Source organism: Leucopleurus acutus, assembly GCF_964270905.1.
Source record: "Leucopleurus acutus genome assembly, chromosome: 21".
NCBI classification, from domain to species: domain Eukaryota; kingdom Metazoa; phylum Chordata; class Mammalia; order Artiodactyla; family Delphinidae; genus Leucopleurus; species Leucopleurus acutus.
Window position 1 is genome coordinate 30,303,974 of NC_139163.1, and position 26,360 is coordinate 30,330,333.

The following is a 26,360-nucleotide window of genomic DNA, read 5'->3' on the forward strand; positions in this document are numbered from 1 at the left end:
GTTGGCAATTTTTTTCACTCAGTACATTGAATATATCATCTCAATCTCTCTTGGCTTGCAAGGTTTCTTTAGAAAAATCCACTGATAGCCATACTGGGCTGCTGGTGGATTTCCCTAATATGGGATGAGTCATTTTTCTCTTGCTACTTTTAAAATTCTCTCCTTGTCTTTAACTTTTAACATTTTGATTATTGATTATAATGTGTCTCAGAGCAATCTTCTTTGGGTTGACCTTGCTTGGGGTCCTGTGAGCTTCCTGTACCTGAATGTCCATATTCTCCCAAGGTTTCAGAAGTTTTTTGCTATTAATTCTTTTTTTTTTTTTTTTTTTAATTTTTGGCTGCATTGGGTCTTCGTTGCTGTGTGCAGGCTTTCTCTAGTTGCGGCGAGTGGGGGCTACTCATTGCAGTGTGCGGGCTTCTCATTGCGGTGGCTTGCTGTGGAGCATGGGCTGTAGGCACGCAGGCTTCAATAGTTGTGGTGAGCGGGCTCAGTAGTTGTGGCTCATGGGCTCTAGAGTGCAGGCTCAGTAGTTGTGGCTCACGGGCTCTAGAATGCAAACTCAGTAGTTGTGGCACACGGGCTTAGTTGCTTCGCAGCATGTGGGATCTTCCCAGACCAGGGATTGAACCTGCGTCCCCTGCATTGGCAGGCGGATTCTTAATCCCTGCACCACCAGGAAGTCCCTGCTATTAATTCTTTAAATTTTCTTTCTGCCCCTTTCTTCCTTCTCTTTCTGGGACTCCCATGATGCGAATGTTTGTTTCCTTGATGGTGTCCTGTAATTCACATTGGCTTTCTTCACTCTTTTTTATTCTTTTTTTCTTTTTGTTTCTCTAATGGGCTAATTTCAAGTGATCTGTCTTTGAGTTCACTGATTCTTTCTCCTGGGTGATTAAGTTGGTTGTTGAAGCTCTCTGCTGAATTTTTCATTTCTGTCATTGTATTCTTCTGTAGGGTTTCTTTTTGGTTACTTTTACCAGTTCCTATTTCTTTATTAAACTTCTCATTATGTTCATTCATTGTTTTCCTGATTTTGCTGGGTTGGCTACCTGTGTTCTCTCCCATTTCATTCAGTTCCTTAATGATGATTATTTTGAGTTCTTTATCAGGCAAACTATAGATCTTCATTCTTTGGGGTCATTTATTGGAACTTTATTAGTTTCTTTTGGTGTTGTCATATTTGCTTGATTCTTCCATGTAATCTTGCATTGGTGCCTGTGCATTTGAAGGAGCACCAGTCTTTACAGACTGGTTTCAGCTGGTAAACACCTCCTGTCTGTTCTGTGTGCTGATGGGATTACCTCTGGGATCTCAGTCTGCCTGGTTTGGAGCTGGTTACAAAGCTGTTTCTGGATGTGCAGCAGGGCCTGCAGTTGGTGAACTTTTTATCACAGACTTGGTAGGGCATGGGTGCTAACTGGTCCCTGGGTGGACTGAACTTCCTCCAGTACCTTTTTCAGGAGGTGGCCCCAGGACAGGGGTCTGCCTCAGGGTCCACAGTTGGGTCCTTAAACAGCAGGTCTATTACCAGTTGCATAGATGGGTGGGGCTCTCATCAGGTACCTAAGAGGGCTGCTGTCTGTTCATTAATTGGGTCCCTGGATGGGCAGGACTACCCCAGGACTGTGACTGAGATTGGCTGGAATGAAATCCCAGAGCTGTTTCAGATTCCACAGCCAAAACTGAAGTCTGTAGGCCTAGTTCTTGAGGCATGGATGTGCATGTCCCCAGCCAGGTCCTTGGACATGCTGGGCTGCTTCCTGACTGTGGCTTGAGGGTCTGGAGCTGAGTGTAGCACCAGTTCAGGATCTCATTAGGCACAAACATGAGTATCTCCTTTCTAGTGTCTCTTCATATAAGGGCACTAATCCCATTGGACCAAGGCTTCACCATCATGACTTCAACAAACCTTAATTACACATCTTTAGATACCATCACATGTGGATTAGGGCCTCAACATATGAATTTTGAGGGGAACACAATCACTGAGTCTGTAACAGACAGCCACTAGAATGGACTTTAGTTAATTGAAGTTGGATAGTCATTCCTGCCTCATTGCCCACGTAGCTTTTGCTGTTGAGTCGTGCCTTGTACTCCGTGTGCTAAAGGCTGGTTTACCTCGATATTGGTACATTTCAGTTGTTTTGGGTTGCTTATTCTTGGTTTGGGCATAAGGAAGAAATATTGGTCAGGGTTCTCCAGAGAAACAGAACCAAAAGGGCGTGTGTGTGTGTGTGTGTGTGTGTGTGTGTGTGTGTTTATATATATAAGGCTTTTTATGAGGAATTAGCTTACACAATTACGGAAGATAAGAAATCCCAAGATCTCAGTGGGCAAGTTGGAGACCCAGAAGAGCTGATGGTGTAGTTCCAGTTCAAAGGCTAGCGGGTTTGAGTCCCAGAAAGAGTTATGATTCGGTTTGAGTCCAGAGGCAGGAAAAAACCAATGTCCACCTAGAGGGCAGGCAGGTAGGAGAAATTCTCTCTTATTTGGAGGAGGGTCAGCCTTTTCATTTTATTCAGGCCATTAACTGATTGGACGAGACCAACACACGGACAATCTGCTTTACTCATTTGATCAACTTATGTATTAAGCACATCCAAAAACATCCCACAGAAACATCTAGAATAATATTAGATCAAATATCTAGGCACTCTGTGGCCCAGTCAAGTTGATACATGAAATTAACCATCACAGGTCCACACCTTGTCAGCTTGGTGTCCATATGCATCTCCTTAAACCATACATAATCTCCAAGACGAAAACAATCTTCAAAACAATCTTGAAGACAATAGCACAGTCATAATTCTGCCTAACATGGTAGAAAAACTGTGTACAACCATTGTATCCTGCTTACAACCGAAAATGCACTACTTCGAAGAGGAGATAAAATCTTTGGCCATTGTTTACTTTTCTTAATATCCTGTAACTTAAATCCTGTGATGTAAAGTTAACAATACTTAAAGTCAATACATTGTGAGTTACCTAAGGGACTAAGAGAGAGAAGAAAAAGATATTTGATACACATATACACACAAGCATATCATAACAAAATAAGGAGGAAATACTCATGATAATTACAGTTTTTGTTTCTGTAATATAGTTATAGCTGCTATTTTTAACTACCTTCTTCCCTACTAATTCTGTATTCTCTTTGCCTTCAGCAAGGACCTCAGCTGATTATGGTTCTTTACTTGGCAGGATGCCCTAAACCTTCATTCCTGAAGGCTCTGGGCTATTAGTAGTCCTGCCAGGATTGGGTTGTTGTAGTTTTCTATTGGTCTTTTTCACAGGGTGTGATAATATTAAGAAATGCCCTAAGGGATCTCCTGTATTCCAGACATACTCTTCCTTACTACCATTGTGGAGTAGCAGTCCAATTTCCCCTTGGGAGTCAGAATCAGTCACCCCAGCCTACAGTAACTCCCTTCTTTGTTTATTCAGAGGCATGAACTTAACTGGAAGTCTTAACTTCCAGTTCAGTGGCGTCACTGTTGTGTCTCCTGATGGAAGCATAACTCCCTTTAGAGCTAAGACTTCTAGGCTAACAGAGCATAAGGTCCTGGAGCAGTAAGCAAACATTTTGCTAGTGGGTCACAAGGAGAAATAGTAAATGGTGCCACTGCACTTCCACCCCTTCATTCCTGGACCCATGGCTCCTGGCGCCCTCTGTCTCATATAGGTGGACACATAAAAGTAATCATCACAGTCAGTTATTACAAGTTATGAAGTTCAGAGTGAATTGGAAAAGAAATCTGTAAAAGATGGTGGATTGTAATATTCATTTATCCTGTTTGCCTTGCCAATATCTCTCAAAATATAAAGAAACAAATTAGGGAATAGATTCCAAAGTTTGAAGTATATGAGATTTCATCAGTAGATAAAAACTTCAACACGTTTTGAAACTGAAAGAGGAGAGAAAGTATTGATAGTTTGACTGAGTAGTGGGACCTACAACTTACAGTGCAGACTGAAAGGGTGTGAACAAAGAGCCTGTATCTTAGTCTGGCAGAACCCTAAACAGATTGGTGATTTGGAAACAGTGGTTATAGCTGAGAGGGGTTGGTGGAGGGAGGCATGGTATTGAAAATGAACTTAAATTTATTCTACCAACGGAGAGGCTAGCTCTTCTGTCTGTCTGCTTCTCCTGTCTTGTCAACAAAGCATCAGCAACCAGTTGCCTGTTCCCCTGGGAACAGGTTGGAGATGAGAAGATAAGATTTTTGATATTATTTGGTCATCCTCCTAGGAGATATCTGTCTCCCTGTCCTAACCCTAGTATACTGTTCTCCTTCATGCATGTATAACTGGACTATAGATGGATTGTTACATAAACTTGGACAATTCTATGAGGAAGCTGAACAAAAAGACTGAAACAGAAAAATGAGAGAGAAGCTAAAAGCCTGCAAGGATCAACTAAAGATTTTAAAATCCAACTAATTTAAATCTCTAATTTAGAGAAAGAAAACAGTGAAGCGAACTTGTGTCAGAGTACTTGTGAGGAATAGCTTCCAGAGACAAACCCCTGGCCCCCCCAAAACAAACAAAGGTCACATATAAAGGGATGAGATTGAGAATTGAAATCTGGAAACCAAGGGAGCAACACATTCATGTTTCCGAAAGATTCTCAACCTAGAATTCTATACACAGCCAAAGTAGCAATGAAGTGAGAGAGCACAATAAAAACATTTTAAGACAATGTATCGTTTCAAATTTTCTTTTCAGAAAATTTATCTTTATTTATCCTGTCTTAGGAAATCATCTAACACAATGTTCTAACAAATGAGGAAGTACACCAAAAAGAGAATTATAGTCTAGGACACAGAAGAACGTCAAAGAGAAATTCTAAAATTGCAGCTATGTACCAGGCCAGTAGAGTAATCAATTTAGATTGGAGCAAGTGGACCCTGCAGGGAGGTTTCTAGAGAAAGAGGGAACTTGAAAGAGGAAAGGACATGAGAACTTTCTTTTTTTTTTCTGTGAAGAGATTGAATACTGATATGACAAAGGCCAGTTGTATAAGAAGAAAGACAAGTATTAGCTGTAGTAAAAACAAAAGCTATATAAGAAGGAAAATACACTCTTAGTAACTCGCTTTGAAATCAACAGTGTTTTGTCCTAATTGTTGGCAAGGGATATTTATTCCCTTCTTTATTGTTTCCTTGTGGAGGAACTTCCATGATAATAACATTCCCAGGCTTTTAAGTGACTGGGAGGTGAGAAGAGGCTGGGAGAGTGGCACTTAAGACTCTCAGAGGATATTAAAGGAATGCAGATCCTACTGTGAGGTGGACTCCATCAAGAAGCCCACCCATGAGCGTCTGGGGATGCTTTGCCTGCAGATCCCCTCAAGTGGCCAACAGGCACCTCCAGCTTGCTGCATGCCTTACCCAGACACCCTTCACCCTGTGGCCAGCACTCTACATGCCCTCCCAACAGTGGTGCAAGAGTGAGCTTTTGCAGACAGCTAGTGAGCATGTGCAGAGAGCCAGCTAGAAGCTGCTGGCCAGAGAGGGAACGCAGATTTGAGCTCCAGCTTTGGAAAGGGTTGTCAGCACTTGGCTTGGTATGTTGCAGGATTGAGAGAAGAGAATAGGCTTAAGAATTCTTCCCTAAGAGGGAGCAAGAAGTATGGAGCGGGCATGTCCTAGAGAATCTGGGAAAGCCTCAGAATCCCTAGCAGGACTGAAAGAAGGTATTTCTCTCATAAAGGTAGTTAGTAAAGACTGGAGGAGTTGACTGCTACTTCAGATGTGAAGAGAGTAATGCAGAACTTCCAGGAACATGAAAAGTCAAGCAAAGATGACAACACCAAAGGATCACAGTAATCTTCCAGTAACTGATCCCAAAGACATGATGATCTGTAATGTACCAATAAAGAATTCAAATAGCTGTTTGAAGGATGCTCAATGAACATAGAAAAGACAATTTAATGAGATCAGGAAAGCAATGCATGAACAAAATGACAAGTTTAACAAAGAGATAAAAATCATAAAAAAAGAACCAAACAAATTCTGGAGCTGAAGAATATAATGGATGAAATGAAAAAAAATATAATAGCATCAACCTTAGAATGCATGAAGCAGAAGAAAGAATCTGTGAGCTGGAAGATAGGAACTTTGAAATGATCCATTCAGAGGAAAAGAATAACAGAAGAATGAAAAAGCATGAAGGAAGCTGATGTGATCTATGGCATAACATCAAAGGAAGCAATTTGTGAATTATTGAGTTCCAGAGTAAACTAGGGAGAAAGGGGCAGAAAGCTCATTTAACAGAATGATGGCTGAGAACTTCCCAAAGCTGAGGAGAGAATTGGATATCCAAGTTCGCGAAGCAAATGGGTCATCAGACAAGTTCAACTGAGAGATCTTCTTCAAGACACATTATAGTAAATCTGTCAAAAATTAAAGAAAAAGAATTAAAGAAAATGCAGCAAGAAAACGGAAACTTGCAACTTACAAAGGAAACTGCACAAGGCTATCAGTGGATTTCTCAGCAGAAATCTTACAGGCCATATTCATATTCATATTCATTTATTCTGCTTAGTCCATATTCATATCTTGCTGTTTTTCTGTTGGGTTATCTTTGTTATTGTTTTTACAGGCTCCTCATATATAAAGAATATTAACTGATAGTTATGTCTGTTGTAAATATTTTTTTCCAGTTTGTCATTTGTTTTGCCATAAAAAATTAAAATATCATGGAATCATTTCAATTTTGTCTCTTAAAAAGAATGTCTGTATATGAATTAGTTTCATAATTAGTCATGATATTGGAAGACAGGTTTTGTCTTGTCACAGAGTATCCTTTTATTCTTATTTTGGAAAGAATTTTAAAAATTAACGTGAGTGTCAAATTTTATCAAATGCTTTTTTTTTTTTTTTTTTTTGCGGTACACGGGCCTCTCACTGCTGTGGCCTCTCCCGTTGCGGAGCACAGGCTCCGGATGCGCAAGCTCAGCGGCCATGGCTCACGGGCCCAGCCGCTCTGCGGCATGTGGGATCCTCCCGGACCGGGGCACGAACCCATATCCCCTGCATCGGCAGGCGGACTCTCAACCACTGCGCCACCAGGGAAGCCCTCAAATGCTTTTTTGATATTTATTTTAATAATGACAATTTATGTAAGGTATTATAGTAACAGATTTCCTATCATTGATCATTTTCTGTAGTAGTGGGATCATCTCTGACTTGAAAAAAATCCATTTGTGAATGTTTTACTTTGAATTTCACATCTATATATGTATGGAAGGAAAGATTATAGTTTTATCTTTGTTTTTGGCCTTTGTGTCATCTCTGATCATTAGTTCTATCTAAATTAGTTAATTTCACTTATTTTTCTAAATTTTCAAATATGTGATATGGGAATTAACTATTCCTGAAAAGTGTGAAAGAATTCACCTATGAAATAATCTACACCCAGGTCTGTTTTTTTCTGGCTCGTTTATTAATGTGTTCAAGTTTTCTTTACTCATTACTTCTTTTTTTTTCAGATCTGTAGAAATTTCCAATGTGTAAATGCGTCTGTTCTGAATTATGACTGTGATATTCAGAAAAAGTGTCATGGACATGGGGTAGGTAATAGCCTCTTTTGGTTTGTTCATGAAAGTAATGAGAATTCTTAGTGAGGATTCTCTGTAAGACTTCTTAGATTTTTAGATATTGGGGAATTTAGATACCTGATAAATTGTTCATTCTTAAACAGTGTCTATGGATTTGCATGAATTTAGTCTTTTCTCTTGGTTTCTATTCTTGAGTTCATCATGTAGAGCAACATTCACAATTAACAAAAGTGGTGTTTTGTTTTGAAGGTATGTAACAGCAATAAGAATTGTCACTGTGACAGCGGCTGGGCTCCCCCCTATTGTGAGGCTACAGGGTACGGAGGAAGTGTGGATAGTGGACCTGCATACAATGGCAAGTAACGTGGAGGGAAGTTAATGTGGTCTCTCAGTGGCCCATGTCAAAAGTGGGGCATCCTTGTCCCTTGCCCTCGCTTCCACATCCGTTAATCTATTTGTGTCTTTATATTTAAAGTTGGTTTCCTGTAGGTGGCCTATAGCTGGGTCTAATCCATTCTGCCCATCTCTGCCTTTTTTTTTTTTTTGCGGTACGCAGGCCTGTCACTGTTGTGGCCTCTCCCGTTGCAGAGCACGGGCTCTGGACGCGCAGGCCCAGCGGCCATGGCTCACGGGCCCAGCCGCTCCGCGGCATGTGGGGTCTTCCCGGACCTGGGCATGAACCCGTGTCCGCTGCATCGGCAGGCGGACTCTCAACCACTGCGCCACCAGGGAAGCCCATCTCTGCCTTTTAATTGAGTTGTTTTGGCCAATTATATTTAATTTGATTATTGATATGTTTGGGTTTAAATCTACCACATTGATATTTTTCTATCACAGTCTCCCTTCATGTGATACTGTGCCATTTCAGGATCCTTCCATTTCTCTCCTCTCAGCTTTTGTGCTATTGTCATCATACTACATATGTTATAAACCTATAATACATTGTGATTATTTTTGCTTTAAACAGTTGATTATTTTTAAAAGAAATTTAAATAATAGAAAAGGTCTTTATATTTACCCACATAGTTACCATTTCTGGTGCTCTTCATTTTTTTGTGTAAAGTCAGATTTCCATCTGGCATCATTCAATTTCTGCTTGAAGGTCTTCTTTTCACATTTCTGCTGGTGACAAATACTTTTACCTTTGTATATCTGAAAAAGTATTTTGCCTTCCTTCTGGAATGATGACTGGGTAAAGAATTCTAAGGTGACAGTTTTTTCCCCCCCTTTTACTTCTTCACAGATGTTCCTATGTTGTCTTTTGACTTGCACTGTTTTTCCTGAGAAATCTGCCATCATCTTTTTTTGTTTGTTTTCTGTTTATAGTGTGTCTCTTTTTTACCCTCTGGTTGCTCATAAGATTATCTCTTTATCTCTCATTTTTAGTATTTGATTATAATGTGCCTTGGTGTGCTTGGGATTTCTTAAACTTTTTGGATTTGTGCTTTTATAGTTTTCTTCAAATTTGGAAAAATTTTGGTCATTATTTCCTCAAATATTTTTTCTTCCCTTTTCCTTCTTTTTCCTCTCCCTCAGGGACTCCCATTACGTGTATATTTGGCTACTTGGAGTTCTTTCACATCTCAGTGATTTGCCTTGATTTTTAAAAATTCTTTATTCTTTGTGTTTAACTTTGAATAGTTTCTATTGTTATTCTTCAAGTTCACTCTTCTTCTGTGATGTCTGATCTGCCATTAATTCCATCCAGTGTATTGTTTATCTTAGACATTGAAGTTTTTATCGCTGTAAGTTCTATTTCTCCCTCCCTTTTCCTTTCGTTTTCTTTCTCTCTCACTCCTTCTTTCTTTCCCTCTCTCTTTTCTTTGCCTGCTTTCCTTCCTTCCTTCCTCCCTCCCTCCATCCCTCCTTCCCTCCCTCCCTCTCTCTCTCCCTCCCTTCTACTCTCTCTTTCTCCGTTCCTCCCTCCCTCCCTTCCTTCCTTCTTTCCTTCCTCATGTCTCTACACAGCATGTTCAATCTTTACTTATCTTCTTGAACATGTAGAATACATTTATAATAATTTCTAATGTCCTTGTCTACTAATTCTATCATCTGTATCATTTCTTAGTTTTGATTGATTGATTTTCTCCTCATTTTGGGTCATATTTTTCTGCTTCTTTGCATGCCTTCTAATGTTTTTACTGAATGCCAGAAATTGTGAATTTTGCCTGTTGTATATTAGGTGTTTTTGAATTTCTATTGCTGAACTTTGGGCTTAAGCTTAAGTGGGCTTAAGCTACATGGATGTAGTACGGTTCTTTTGAATCTTTTTTTAAAGCTCTTCTGGGGGGACCTGAGCAGCATTTAGCCTAGGGCTGATTTTGCCCCATTACTGAGGCAAACCCCTTCTGTTTATTCTACTCAATGCCATTAACTATGGAGTTTTCCACTGGAAATGGCAGGAACAGGTATTCTTTCCAGTCCTGTGTGAGTTCTTGGGTTTATTCCCACTAATCCTTTCAGGTGATTCTTTCTCTGGCTTCAGGTGGTTTCCTTACATGCATACACTGATCAGTACTCAACTGAGTATTTGAGGGGAACCCTTTGCAGATCTTTCAAGTTCTATCTGTGCAGCTGCCTCCCTTCTGGTACTTTGCCTGTGAACTCTAGTTGTCTTGGCTTCTTCCTCAGACAACTAGCGTGCATTCCTCAACTCGAGAAGACCACTTGGTTTTGCTTGGATTCCCACACCCCTCATCACAGTCTGTTAACTTTCTCTAGGCAGCAAACTGAGATTGTTGTAAAGCTCACCTTATTTGCTTTCTGTCTCTCAGGGATCATTGTTCTTTATTGCCTTATGTCCAATGCCATGAAAACCATTGCTTCATGTATTTTGCCTGGTTTTCTGGTTGTTATAGCTGACAGGATAAATCTGGTCCTTATTACTGCATCTTGTCTAGAAGCGGAAGTCAGAACTATGGATGTTAATGGCTGTGTATCATTCCATTGATGGATGTGTCATAACTTGACTTAGCTGTTGTCTAATTATTTGACATTAGGTTGTTTCTAAGTTTTCGATACACATTGATAACATTGTAGTGTACATCTTAATACTCATGCATTTTTCCCAATTGAAGTATAAATTGCCAGTTATGGTATTATTAGATTGAAAGGTATAATCCTTTTTATGATTCTTTATTTTTAATTAATTTAATTTATTTTATTTTTTAATTTCTTAAAATTTTTGGCTACATTGGGTCTTCATTGCTGCCTGCGGGCTTTCTCTAGTTGCGGCGAGAGGGGGCTACTCTTCGTTGCGGTGCGCAGGCTTCTCACTGCGGTGGCTTCTCTTATTGTGGAGCACAGGCTCAAGGCGCATGGGCTTCAGTAGTTGTGGCACATGGGCTCAGTAGTTGTGGCTCATGGGCTCTAGAGCACAGGCTCAGTAGTTGTGGTGCATGGGCTTAGTTGCTCTGTGGCATGTGGGATCTTCCCGGACCAGGGCTCGAACCTGTGTCCCCTGCATTGGCAGGCAGATTCTTAACCACCACTGTGCCACCAGGGAAGCCCTAGATATGATTTTTTATGCAGGGAAGCCTACAGGTTTTTTTTTTTTATGATTCTTGATAAAAATTCCAAATGAAGTTGTGTAATGCCACTGACAGTATGAAGGTACCAATTTTAACATAACCTGGCCAGTGTTGGATGCTTTAATTTAAATTTTGTCTACTTATTAGTGAGTATAAACTGATACATCAAGCTTGCTTTAATTTTTCATATTTTTATTTTTAATTGGGTTGAGTGTTTCATATAACTTTTGGAACAGAAAGTTTTGGTACTTTTACAAATTTAAAACTATGAGGATAATTTCACTGTTTACCACTCGTGTTCATATTTACTATATTCTTTCACTAAAGAACATGAAACAGACAAAATTAATGTTAATTAATGAATTTTTAAAATTATAATATGACTTTAAATCCATAAGCCATAAAAAATAAGATTGATAAATTCAGCTACCTCAGAACAATAAACTTATGCATGGAGAAAAAGCATTGTACCATAAGACAAATGACAAAATGGGGAAAGTATTTCCAACTCACATACAGATAAAACTATTCTCCCTAACATATAAAGGCTTTTAGAAACTGAGAAGAAAAAAAAACAATAGACCAACAGAAAAAGTCAAAGGACTGAGAAGAAAAAGAAATACAATGTTTCCTTAAACATGAAAAGTTGCTCAAATCATAGTATAAAAAGAGAAATGCAAATTAAAATCATAAAAGATATAGTTTTTCACCTTCCAGGTTGGCAAACATGCAGAAGTTTGACTCTATAGGTGAGGCTGTGAGGAATTCTTGTATATTGCTGGCTGGCCTTCTAACTTTTAAAAGAAATTTATTTTATTGAAGTATAGTTGATTTACAATGTTGTGTTAATTTCTGCTGTACAGCAAAGTGATTCAGTGATACATGTATATACATTCTTTTCCATGTTCTTTTCCATTATGGTTGATGACAGGATATTGAATATAGTTTCCTGTGCTATATAGTAGTAGGACCTTGTTGTTTATCCATTCTATATATAATAGTTTGCATCCGCTAATCCCACACTCCCAATCCATCCCCCTCCCTCCCCCCATTCCTCTTGGCAACTACAAGTCTGTTCTCTATGGCTGTAAGTCTGTTTCTGTTTCGTAGGTAAGTTCATTTGTGTCATATTTTAGATTCTGCATATAAGTGATACCATATGGTATTTGTCTTTCTCTATCTGACTTACTTTAATTGGTAGGGTAATCTCTAGGTCCATCCATGTGGCTGTAAATGGCATTATTTCATTCTTTTTTATGGCTGAGTAGTATTCCATTATATATATATGTACCACATCTTCTTTATCCATTCATCTGTCAACGGACATTTAGGTTGTTTCCATGTCTTGGGTATTGTGAATAGTGCTGTTATGAATATAGGGGTGCATGTACCTTTTTGAATTATAGTCTGAATATATGGCTTGCTAACTTGTAACCATCACTGTGGTAGACAGGTTTGTAGTGCCTTAAAAAAAATGATGAATGCATTCACCTTCTGATACAGCAATTCTACTTTTGGGAAATTATTCTACAGATATACCTGCACCAAAATGATATGACATATGTACAAGGTTATTCATTGTAACATTTTTTTTGTAACAGCGAAGATTGGAAAAATAAAAGTATTAGTAGGGTACTTACTGACTGAATAAACTACAGGACATCCTTGCAATGGAGTTTTGTATAGCTGTATAGAAAATGAGGTGGTGCTGTATGTATAGTTTGGGAAGATATGTAGTATAGCTAAGTGATAAAAGTAATGTGTGGAATAGCATTTATGCCATGCTACCTTTTGTGTAAGAAAGGGTTAACAATAGGACATATTTTGTTCTTGCTTATATTTACATGAAGAAATACTGTAAGCTTATATAAGAAATTAATAAAAGTGGTTATCTTCAGGGAGGCAAAAATGAAGTGGGTGAGCATGAGGAGTGAACAAGACTTCTCAATATATTTCAGTTTATATCAGTGTGACTTTTGAACAATGTGAAAATTAATGTAAAACATATCATCATCTAGTATGTTCTAGTTAATATGAGTTAACTTCTAATTTAATGATCATTAATGTAAAATCCTTCTCTGTAGAAAAGAATACCGCCTTGAGGGATGGACTTCTGGTGTTCTTCTTCGTCATTGTTCCTCTTACTGCATTGGCTGCTTTTGTCTTCATTAAGAGAGACCAGCTACAGAAAAGCTACTGCAGAAGGAAGAGATCACAAACATATGAGTACTTAGATTATTTTTCTTTTAAATTCATATTAAAAATTTTAAAGTATAATAATTATTAATGATGATAGTCATATCATAGAAGCTGGTTTAAAAATAGGGTTCTAAGTTATCTCTCCATTCTTTTGACATGATTAGCAGGAGTTAAAGGGCAGTGGTGACTCAGCCACCTATTATAATGGTGAGGGGAAAGGATTATGGTGACCAGCCTGTATGCTACTGAAAATGGCTGCAAGGATTCATTTTACTTGACTTTGATTTCTGATAGTGGAGTAATTGGACTACAACTTCTGATTTGGGCTTCGTTAAAAAATTTTCATCCATGTCTATTTCAAGTATCAGTTCTCATAGGAAAAGTGTTCTTCGAGTCTGTTTTGAAAACAGATTTTGTGAATCATCAGCTTTTAAGAAATAAGCTTTGATGGAAGAAAGGGCTGTCATAATTCAGACAGCTGATATTTCTAGTCTGTGTGTTGGACTGTTATACAACTGTCTCTCAGCGATCACTTCTAACATGTTGGCATTGGAATGTAGCATATATTAGCCTGTGCCTTGTAGTCAGATCTAAGTTCAAGTTCCAGTTTGTCATTTGCTAGAATTATGAACTGGAATAATAAAAAAAGTTTCTGAGCATTGGTTTACTTCCTTTAAAATGGGAATAATGATATTGCCTATCTCTTCGGGTTGATGTGAGGATTAAATGAGGAAATACTAACAAATAAAACCCATAGCACAATGTAATTACTTAATACCTAATCTTTCTTATGATAATGGTCCAAAATGTTCAAATCGTGCCTCGATTGCTCACTTTACTTCATTGCCCTATTTCTAACTTACCTCACTTACTGTATAATGTTTTCCTAGAGTATCCTGATGTTAGCTTTATTTTTCTTAATGTATTCTAAAACAGATTTATATTTCTTTTTTTAAAAACTATAATTTATTGAGGCGTAGCACCCTCGCCCACCCTTTTCTTTGGCCACACTGCACTTGGCCAAGCACTTGGCTTGGCGGGATCTTAGTTCCCTGAATAGGGGTTGAACCCAGGCCACAGCAGTAGAAGCGCCAAGTCCTAACCACTGGACTGCCAGGGACTTCCCCAGATTTATGTTTCTACCCTTTTTCTTAACTTCAGACTGACCAATCCCTGTAGATAATTCCCCAGTCTGCATCTCTGAAATTTTAGTTCCATAGCAATAGCTATCTCCTATACACTTCTACCTAGCTGACTCACTATCATTTAAGCATGTCTAAATCTTAGCTGACATCTTTCCAGCCAGCTTGTTTGCTCCTCTTGGACTTCCTAATATTCAGAGTGACGACTTCAAACCTAGGAATATGCTTTTACTCCTCTCTGATTTCAGGAAGACTTGAGGAGAGAAGTTGGAGAACACTGGCCCAATTGACCAAACTACATAATTTCTTAGAATTTCAGTTTATTTAATTGTAAAATGAGGTTAATAAAACTTTCTAGTACTCTAAGGATTAAAACTGGGTGAAAGCTAATAAAAATGCCGTAAAAATTTTAGTTGTCTTCATGATCATCATCACCACCACTACCAACAACATTGTTCTGTACTTGGGAAAATGCAAGGTCTATGTAATATATCATGTAGAAATGTTTTAATCTTAATTTAGCTCAAAAGTAATTGTATCTTTCAGGTCAGATGGCAAAAATCAAGCAAAAGTTTCTAGACAGCCAGTGAGTGTTCCTGGACATGCTTCTTCAGTGGCTCCTCCCAGAGAAGTTGTAAGTTTAAATGAAAAATTCTTTTTCTTTACTATATTATGATATCAAAGTTTTAAAGATTAAAAGAATTGTTACATCATATAGGAATAAACATAGATAATTTCCAAAGAATTTAGGAGTGTGGTCTATAGGTGGCCTCTGGGTTAGTTAATGGAATACCAACAGGGTCCATGGCTCAGAGGAGATGGGAGAAAACATCTAGTCATTGAGAATGTCTTGCCTTGAAACCAAGCTTGGGAAATGACGTGGGATTTATGCTATCACTGTTTTCTCCTATGTCTGCTATCCTTCTGTTTTTAATGCCTGGCTTCCCCAGGGCATGTTACTGAAGATCTGGTGCTGAGCTCCTGGAATAATAGGCCTAGTTGTCTCAGCAGTGGGACCAGTAATCACTGTCCTTGGGAGTGTATTAGGGAATACTGGGATAATGATATACTTTTTCTAATATGCATATATCCCTAAGAAATATATAATATTACTTTATCTGCTTTTAAACATTATATGTTTTGCTTGCTATCTTACACATATATCTACAACTTGCTTTTTCCTTTAACATTGCTTTGTGATTTGTCCCTAGCAATACGTGTAGCTCTAATGCATTCATTTTCACTATTGATATTACGTTACATAAATACCACACAGTTTAAAAATCCATTTTTCTATTACTAGTTTCCATTTGTTCATTACTATGAACAAAGCTAAGGTAAACATTCTATATGTTTCTCATGCACATGTGTGAGTTCTAGGACTGTACTAGTACAGTGGTTACTATCCACATGTGGCTATTTAAATTTCATTTTAAATTAAATAAAATTAAGAATTCCATTCCTCATTGACATTTTAAACGCTCGATAGATCATATGTGGCCACTATTGTAGGGACACCACAGACATAGATTGTTTCCATCATTGTAGAAAATTCTGTTAGAGAGCTCTGATCTAGGGGCATACAGGAATTAAATTGCTGGGTTGAAAGATATGTGAATATTTACTGGAAACTGCCAAATTGTTTTCCAAAAAGGTTACACCATTGGGTGATGTACTGTCAGTGGTGTATGAGCATTCCTGTCAAACTACATCTTTGCCAACACTTGGTACTGTCAGACTTTTAAAGTCTTTCCAGTTATGTGGAGGTAAGATGATTAGATATCCTTCTAATATGGAAGGATACATATGGAATCTCCCAGTTCTTCTCCCTTTTCCTTTATAAAAAAGAAACAAAACTTGTTATGCCCTTTTTCCCCCTTAACCATATATCTCAGAGATTTTTCCATATCACTACATATATAGGACGATCACACAGTCCCTACATATCCAAGTTAGAAATTATATATGTGTTCTTTTTCGTCTTTGACATATTTTTTTCCTTTTTTATTGTGGTAAAATATACATGCCATAAAGGTTGCCATTTTGACCATTTTTAAGTATACAATTCAGTGGCATTAATTACATTCACAATGTTGTGCAATCATCGCTGCTACCTATTTCTAAAACTTTTTCATTACCCCAAACAGAAACTCTGTACCCATGAAGCAATAAGTCCTCATCCCCCACACCCTAGCAACCACTATTCTACTTTTTAAAAAATTGAGATGTGGGCTTCCCTAGTGGTCTAGTGGTTAAGAATCCGCCTGCCAATGCAGGGGACACGGGTTCGAGCCCTGGTCCGGGAAGATCCCACATGCCTCGCAGCAACTAAGCCTGTGCGCCACAACTACTGAGCACGCATGCCACAACTACTGAAGCCTGCACACCTAGACCCTGTGCTCCGCAACAAGAGAAGCCCCACTTGCTGCAACTAGAGAAAGCCCGCGCACAGCGATGAAGATCCAACACAGCCAAAAATAATACATAAATTAAATAAATAAATTTATTAAAAAAATAGTGCAGCCTTGGGGCAGGGTCCTGGTTCCCCCTCAAGGGATATACATAACAAGATCTAAAAAAAAAAAAAATTGAGATATAATAGACATAACATATAAGTTTCAGGTATACAACATGATTCAATATTTGTGTATGGTAGGAAATGAGCACCACAATAAGTCTAGTTAACATCCATCACCACACATAGTTACAAATTTTTTTTCTTGTGATGAGAACTTTTAAAGTTTGCTCTCTTAACAGCTTTCAAATATGCAATGCAGTGTTATTAACTATAGTCACCATGCCGTACATTATATCCCCAGGACTTATTCATCTTATGACTGGAAACTAGTACCTTCTGACCACCTTCATCTGTTTTCACCCATCTCCCTCTCCTGCCTATGTCATTCTGCAATCTGTTCTCTGTATCTAAGAGTTCGGTATTTTTTGGTTTGTTTGTTTTTAGATTCCACATATAAGTGAGATCATACAGTATTTGTCTTTTCCTGTCTGACTTATTTCACTTAGCCTGAATGCCCTCTAGTCCATCCGTGTTGTCACAAATGGCAAGATTTCCTTTTGTTTGGTGGCTGAATAATATTCTTTTATATATATATATATATATATATATATATATATATATATATGCCACAGATGGACACTTAGGCTCTTCCACATGTTGGCTGTTATAAATAATGCTGCAATGAACGTGGGGGTGCAGATATTTTTACAAGTTAGTGTTCTCGTTTTCTTTGGATAAATACCAAGAAATAGAATTGCTGGATCATATGGTAGTTGTGTTTTTAATTTTTTGAGGAACCTCCATACTGTTTTCCATGGTGGCTGTACCAATTTATTATACATTTGCATCAGCAGTGCACAGAAGTTCCCTGTTTTCCACATCAAAATCAAGGGTTGTAAATTAGTGGCATTTACAGTACCAGTTAGGTACTGTATAGGTTTGGCAACACATTTTTGGAAGATTTTATTTAAAATACATGGACATAGGAAATATGTTACCTTTTAACTAATGGAGTTGATTAGGGCCAAGATAATACTTCATTATTTTTGAATTTTAAAATAATTTTGACTAGGGCCCAGGGAGCCTGCTGAGCTCCCAGGCCGGTCCCATGCCCTCCAAGGCCCCCCCTTCCCTCCCCGGCCACATTGGTCCTGGGGCCATAAGAGGGTAGGCCAGGGAGATCAGGAGAAGCAGGTGGGAGGGGCCCTCCCAGACCCCAGACCAGAGGAAAAGGAGAGGAGGGGAGGGCGTTTGCCCTGCCCACACGAGCCCAGAAAGCCTGCTGGGCTCCCAGGTGAGGTCCCCTGCCCTCTGAGACGAGGGGTGGGGGGCATGCCTGGGCCCCTTCTGTTCCATTGAGCCTAAGCCCCACCCCCTTACCCCCCATCTTTTACAGCCCTGTGGGTGCTAAGCATAGGCCCCACCCACCACTCAAATCTCACCTTTGCTTAGGCCCCACTCTCCACAGCCAAGGCCTTCCTCCCCGCCCCTTTTTTCTTTTTTTTTTTTTTTCTTCTCCCTCCTCCTCTTTTTTACTATTGTGATACTGATGTACCTTCTGGTTGTGGATTCATCTATATTTTTATTTTTACATTCTTTCTAACATAACTGTTAGTTTCCTAGCCTAATTTTATTATTGTTATTGTTATTTGTTATTGTTATTGTTCTTTTTCTCTTTTTTTCCACCCCATGTGGCTTGAGGGATCCTGGTTTGCAAGCCTGGGGTTGGGCAGAAGCTCCTGCGGTGGGAGCTCTGAGTCTGCACCACTGGACTAACGGGAACCTCAGACCCCAGGGAATATTCACTGGAGTGAGGTCTCACAGAGTTCCTCATCTCATCACTAAGACCCAGCTCTATCCAATAGCCTACAGACTCCAGTGTTGGGAGCCTCAGGCCAAACAACCAATAAAACAGGAACACAATCCCACTCATAAAAAAAAAAAAGAGAGACAGCAAAGAAATATGTCATAGATGAAGGAGCAAGGTAAAAACCTACAAGACCAAATAAATGAGGAGGAAATAAGTAATCTACGTGAAAAAGAATTAAGAGTAATGATAGTAAAGATGATCCAGAATCTCAGAAACAGAATGGAAGCACGGATTGAGATAATACAAGAAATGTTTAACAAGGACCTAGAAGAAGTACAGAACAAACAGAGATGAACAGCACAATATCTGAAATGAAAAATACATTAGAAGGAATCAATAACAGAATAACTGAGGCAGAAGAATGAATAAGTGAACTGGAAGACAAAATGGTGGAAATACTGCCCTGGAGCAGAATAAAGAAAAAAGAATGAAAAGAATTGAAGACAATCTCAGAGCTCTGGGACAACACTAAACACACCAACATTCGAATTATAGGGGCTCTAGAAGAAGAGAAAAGAAAGGGTCTGAGAAAATATTTGAAGAGATTATAGTGGAAAACTTCCCTAACATGGGAAAGGAAATAGTCACCCAAGTCCAGGAAGCACAGAGAGTCCCATACAGGATAAACCCTAGGAAAAATACACCAAGACACATATCAATCAAACTAACAAAAATTAAATTCAAAGAAAAAACATTAAAAGCAGCAAGGAAAAACAAAAAATAACATACAAAGGAATCCCCATAAGGTTATCAGCTGATTTTTCAGTGGAAACTGCAGGCCAGAAGGGAGTGGCAGGATACACTTAAGGTGATGAAAGAGAAAAACCTACAGCCAAGACGACTATACCCAGCAAGGATCTCATTCAGATTCAATGAAGTCAAAAGCTTTTCAGACAAGCAAAAGCTAAGAGAATTCAGCACCACGAAACCAGCTTTACAACAAATGCTAAAGAAACTTCTCTAAGCGGGAAACACAAGAGAAGAAAAAGACCCACAAAAAAAACCCCCGAAAACAATTAAGAAAATGGCAATAGGAACGTACATATCAATAATAACCTTGAATGTAAATGGATTAAATGCCCCAACCGAAAGACACAGACTGGCTGAATGGATACAAAAACAAGACCTGTATATATGCTGTCTACAAGAAACCCACTTCAGACCTAGGAACACATACAGACTGAAAGTGAGGGGATGGAAAACGGTATTCCATGCAAATGGAAATCAAAAGAAAGCTGGAGTAGCAATACTCATATCAGATAAAATAGACTTTAAAATAAAGACTGTTACAAGAGATAAGGAGGGACACTACATAATGATCAAGGGATCAATCCAAGAATAAGACACAACAATTATAAATGTTTATGCACCCAAATAGAAGCACCTCAATACATAAGGCAAATGCTAACAACCATGAAAGGAGAAATCGATAGTAATACAATAATAGTAGGGGACTTTAACACCCCACTTACACCAATAGACAGATCATCCAAACAGAAAATAAATAAGGAAACACAAGCTTTAAATGACACAATAGACCAAATAGATTTAATTGATATTTTTAGGACATTCCACCCAAAAGTGGTAGAATACAGTTTCTTCTCAAGTGCACATGGAACACTCTACAGGATAGATCACATCCTGGGTCACAAAGAAGCCTCAGAAAATTTAAGAAAATTGAAATCATATCAAGCATCTTTTCTGACCACAACACTATGAGATTGGAAATCAATTATAGGAAAAAAACTGTAAAAAACACAAATACGTGGAGGCTAAACAATACGTTACTAAGGAACCAAGAGATCATGAAGAAATCAAAGAAGAAAGAAAAAAAATACACAGAAACAAATGACAATGAAAACATGACGACCCAAAATCTATGGGATGCAGCAAAAGCAGTTCTAAGAGGGAAGTTTATAGCAATTCAATCTCACCTCAAGAAACAAGAAAAATCTCAAATAAACAATACACTTTTAAAACAACTAGGGAAAGAAGAACAAAGAAAACCCAAAGTCAGTAGAAGGAAAGGTGTGGTGAAAACAGAACCCTCCTACACTGTTAGTGGGAATGTAAATTGATACAACCACTATGGAAAACAGTATGGAGGTTCCTTAAAAAACTAAAAATAGAACTACCATATGACCCAGCAATCCCACTGCTGGGCATATACCCTGAGAAAACCATAATTCAAAAAGAGTCATGTACCACAATGTTCATTGCAGCACTATTTACAATAGCTAGGACATGGAACCAACCTAAATGTCCATCAACAGATGAATGGATAAAGATGTGGCACATGATATACAACTGAACATTACTTAGCCAGAAAAAGAAACGAAATTGAGTTATTTGTAGTGAGGTGGATGGACCTATAGTCTGTCATAGAGTGATGTAAGTCAGAAAGAGAAAACAAATACCATATACTAACGCATATATATGGAATCTAAAAAAAAAAAAAAAGGTACTGATGAACCTAGTTGCAGGGCAGGAATAAAGAGGTAGACATAGAGAATGGACTTGATGACATGGCGTGGGAGAGCGAAGCTGGGGCAAAGTGAGAGTAGCATGGACATATATACACTACCGAATGTAAAATAGTTGGCTGGTGGGAAGCAGCAGCATAGCACAGGGAGATCAGCTCGGTGCTTGCGATGACCTAGAGGGGTGGGATAGGGAGGGTGGGAGGGACACGCAAGAGGGAGGGGATGTGGGGACATAGGTATGCATATGGCTGATTCGCTTTGTTGTGCAACAGAACCTAACACGGTATTGTGAAGCAATTATACTCCAATAAAGATCTATTAAAAATATATACAATCTTAAAAATTAAATATTCTACACTCAGTAGCAAAGACATGTTGAATAAGCGAAGTATTTTAAAATGTCAACATTAATAGTCATCTATTCATTGATTTTTAAATAGATTGATTACTTTTATATGGAAAATAAACTTTATAGAAAATATATTTATGAGTGCACTGTGGTAATAACTTTTTTTTTCCTTTTTAGCCTATATATGCAAACAGATTTCCAGTACCAACTTATGCAGCCAAGCAGCCTCAGCAGTTCCCATCAAGGTCTGAAGTGAATTTGCTTAGATTACTTGACCAGAATAAAACCCAGGGTTAATGTCTAAATAGTTCTCTTGTATTTTTAATTTAATTTAGGACAAGGTATTTGTTGCTAACAGTTTAGATAGAACACAATTTGCAGAAAAACTTTTAAGAGCTTTTATATAAGTTTTGTCATATTAATGCAGTGTTGGAATGAAATTTTAAAGAAGCCCAAACGAGACATTCAACAGCTGCTGTAGCCTTTGGTGTCTGTAAGATTCAGAAGCAACGACCTTTGAAATAACCAGCAATGGGAAATCAGATAGGCTGGACCAGCCTTCTTATTAGGAACAGCTAGAAAAAAGCTAGACAATATAAGAAAATATGTATTTCAAGGCATCAGAAAACTACCAAGGAAATGAGAGATTATGGGACTATGGTCCAGGAGAGGAAGGCAATCCAGAGATAATCTCAGCTTTTGGGACCATTTTTCATCCTAGACTGTAAATATCTACCTATTCTGAACGTGAGAGGATAGGAAGCTGAGGAGAGCTTTCAACAAACTCATAGGGATGAGGGGACAAAGACTGGAGCCCTGTCAAGGAGGTGGTACCCTGGCAAATATCCCAGTCTTTGTGTTGAGACCCCGGGGTAAGGGTGAATCAGACCCTCAACTTATTTCCTGCAGTTTTATTATTATTTTTTTAATGTTTGGCCCCCAGTTTAAAAAGTTAGACATATAAGAAAAGAAAATGTGACTAAAACCAAGAAAAGCAGACTCAGAGGGTATGCAATTAATATCAGAGATGGACTTTAAAGTAACTATGACAATTACATCACCGAATTAATAGTCAAGATTGAGAATTTCAGCACAAAACTAGATGTGCTGGACTTAAAAACCTAAAAAAAGAATTAAATGGAAATTCTAGAACTGAAAACCACAAGAAAAATAAAAGACTCAGTGGATGGGCGTAACATCAGCAAGAAAGGAGAAAATTTATTATAACATTTTGCATCACATAAAATACATCTCACTCCTCCCACCCCACAAAAGTCCTTCAAATTACAGTTGAATTGCCCACTGAGTAGTGTCCTCAAGTATAAACTTTATTATGCAGTGAGAGTGTACTGAAATCCACCTGAACCTCAGGAGCAGATTATATAAATAGTGAGACACATATTCACCATGTAAAGTTCTAGTATGTTATTGGAATAGAGGTATACTAGAATTGGATGAAGAAGTTAGGGAAGAGTGTCCACAGGTTAAAGCATGAGAACTGAGAAGGACTGGTATAGAAGTCATAGCAGGTTTAATTCTCGGAGTGGAAATTATATTTGAGAGAGCTGGAATTTCAGTTCTATGTATGTATGTAAGGTTTATACTTAGTTGTGATTTGCTCCCCTTAAATCCTAACAGTACAAGAGGTAATTCACATAGTATCTTCAGTTGTCTTTTACAATTTGTCTTTTCTATTTCATGTACTGTCCTTTTTTTTTTTTTTGCGGTACGCGGGCCTCTCACTGTTGTGGCCTCTCCCGCTGCGGAGCACAGGCTCCGGACGCCCAGGCTCAGCGGCCATGGCTCACGGGCCCAGGTGCTCCGCGGCATGTGGGATATTCCCGGACCGGGGCATGAACCCACGTCCCCTGCATCGGCAGGCGGACTCTCAACCACTGCGCCACCAGGGAAGCCCCTCATGTACTGTCCTTTTTAAACACATATACACCAGAACCTTTGTACATTATTGATTATATACTAGCATGACTTTAAGGTAGTTACTCCATTTTAGCCTCCGATTGGAGACTTTTAACCATTACATATCCGATTCGTAATGATCTCAGAATATAAGGTACCCTTAAGAATTGTCAGTGATGTCAAGAATGGTGTTATGTTGGGCTTGTAATGAAGGTAGCATTATTTCATACGGTTTAAAGATACGATTAACTGTCTTTCTTCCCCCTCACAGGCCGCCTCCACCACAACCGAAAGTATCATCTCAGGGAAATTTAATTCCTGCTCGTCCTGCTCCTCCACCTCCGTTATATAGTTCCCTCACTTGATTGTTTTTTTTTTTTTAACCTTTCATTTTGCAGACATCTTCAGGGAACTGAGCTAATACTTTTTTTTTTCCTGATATTTTCTTGAAAAACCTTTCTTCCTGCTGCAATTATGAATGAAAACAAAAATACCACCAAACAAACTTTGTTAATACAGAAAAACAGAACTTGAGTAGTGGGAAATGAGAAACAGAAGAAATGCAGTAAAGCCAGGGAATTTAGAATAACATTTTCATTTCCATTACTGAATACATTTTATTCGGTCATCTGTAAGGTTAATGCACGTGACATGGATTATGTTATTTGAACACGTTACTGTAGTGATTTTCAAATTAACTGTATTGGTTTAAGTTTTGTCATTATGTGCTTAAATGTAATTCTGAATTTTGACCTTAGTTATCATTAATGTAGTTTCTGATTGAACATATAATAGTCTAATACCTGTGAAAACTAATTAGCTGTCAATTAATATCTAATATTTTTAATCTTGCACAGACTAATAATCATCACACACTAGAATTTTGTGTATCTCATTCACTACATGAATAAAGGAATACTCTGTCTTCAGAAGAATGCACAAAATACAGAATTAAGATACCATAATATAAATTTAAAAGTGCAAAAACACACTAAAAGTGTGTATGTGTATACTTACACACAGTTATTATCTTCCATTTTAATGAACATTCTATGGATATATGATTCTGTGGATTCTATGGCTAATAGATTCTGTGGATCTATCAATGGATAATGAATATTAGAAAAGTTAATTTAATAATAGAATTTCTATTATGAATCATGTTAAAGCATAGCATCCTTTTACAATAGCATTATTTTAAATTAATTATAAACTTTAAGGTACGAAGTATTTAATAGAACTAATCAGATACGCTGTTGATTCTTGGCTGTAATAAAAAGCAGGAACAATTATAATATCTTCAATCAATTGAGCTATCATAAAACCACTTGAGAATTTCATAAGCACTTTAATTTTAAGTCCAAAATCTGAAACTTCAAAGATTGCTATTAATATAATTTAGAATGTTTACATTTACTAAGGTGTGCTTGATAATGTCTCTGTTGACACTAATATTTTTAAAGAAATTAGGCTGGAGAAAGGAAGGAAGAAAAAGTTTTCTTAGATAAGTGCAAAAAAGTTAGTGGTATCTGTGAGTTATTGTCCCAGCTATGATAAAAAAATGAATTTTTACTGTGGAAGAAATGGTATGAATGATAAAAATTTAAGCACCTAAATTTTTTTGGTAATTTTTCATAATAAAGTTTATTAATAAGTTTATTAACTGAATTTCTTTAGTTTTTAAAAAATTTTTGGTTTGTGTATACATACATATACAAACATAAGATTTACAATAAATAAAATACTTGAAATTCTGATTTGTGTTGCCCAGTAATTTCTTAAATACTCAGCTATTTATAACCTTATTAATTAAAACATTATACTAATTTTCCAGACTTCTGCCAAATTGTGAACAGTGGCTTTTTGTGAAAAAGAAAAACAGATTGGTTTTGAAGAAGACACATATCTGTCTTCTGAAGATGGTACATTATTTTAACAATCAGGTACATATTAAAAATTGTAAACAGTCCCAAATAAAGATTCTTCATTTCAATTTAAATCTCTGAATGAATTAATATACAACCAAAAATGTTTGTGTTTGTCACTGAGATAGTCCCACAGTTTTTGCACAGATTTGCAATTGTCATTCATATCACTGAAATTTCACAGTTGGTAATATATTAACTATGCAACTTAAAACTTTTTTCAGGATTAGATAATTCCTTGGATCTTTGAATATTTAGAAAGTTTTTCTAAAAGACTGTTGATCAGTCTGAACTTCTTTTGCTTTTATATATATTTTTGCATATTTTATATTCTTTTCACTTAGGTTTGTCCTTGATTTATCTTGGATTGTTATTAAAAATTGTAAAATTTCTTGGTCATAGATGCCACTTAAAAATTTGAAAATATTAAAGGTATTCTTTGCCATCTGCTAAAGATGTTTTAATAATCAAGGATAAACTGTATGTAACTTTGGTGTCGCTGTGTGACTGTGTTCACAAGCTTATTACCTTGTTCGAGGTATCGCATTTTCCGTTTCTATCAGGCAGCTGCCTGGGTCTCTAACCATCTAGTAAAACGTGATCTAGGTTTTCTAAGCACAGATCAGATTTTATTAAATTCTATAAATGTTTACTGAAACTCTACCATCTTGCAGGTACCACAGTACGTCATTAGGTCCTGTGATATATAAGTTCTGGTTGAGACATGCCTCCCATTATAGAGAGAGCCATATACACAAGTAAGAATGACATAAAGTCTGCTTTTTAAAAGATGTAAACAGGAAAGGTTGCGGAGAAGGAAATAAAGAAGTGAAATAACTGGAAATCCATTCAAAGTACTTACC

General features: G+C 37.7%; 1 protein-coding gene across 2 annotated transcripts in view; it reads left to right on the forward strand.

Annotated features, from left to right (window-relative positions):
• Positions 1 to 25,197, forward strand: part of ADAM9 (ADAM metallopeptidase domain 9) — a 98,445-nt gene extending 73,248 nt beyond the window's left edge. For both annotated transcript variants that reach the window (XM_082863719.1, XM_082863718.1), the window contains exons 17-22: positions 7,496 to 7,576; positions 7,814 to 7,919; positions 13,179 to 13,320; positions 14,982 to 15,069; positions 21,833 to 21,900; positions 23,844 to 25,197. In XM_082863719.1, coding sequence (XP_082719845.1) covers positions 7,496 to 7,576; positions 7,814 to 7,919; positions 13,179 to 13,320; positions 14,982 to 15,069; positions 21,833 to 21,900; positions 23,844 to 23,937 — 579 coding nt within the window. In that variant the 3' untranslated portion in view covers positions 23,938 to 25,197. The remainder of the gene's footprint in view (positions 1 to 7,495; positions 7,577 to 7,813; positions 7,920 to 13,178; positions 13,321 to 14,981; positions 15,070 to 21,832; positions 21,901 to 23,843) is intronic.
• The last annotated feature ends 1,163 nt before the right edge of the window (positions 25,198 to 26,360 follow it).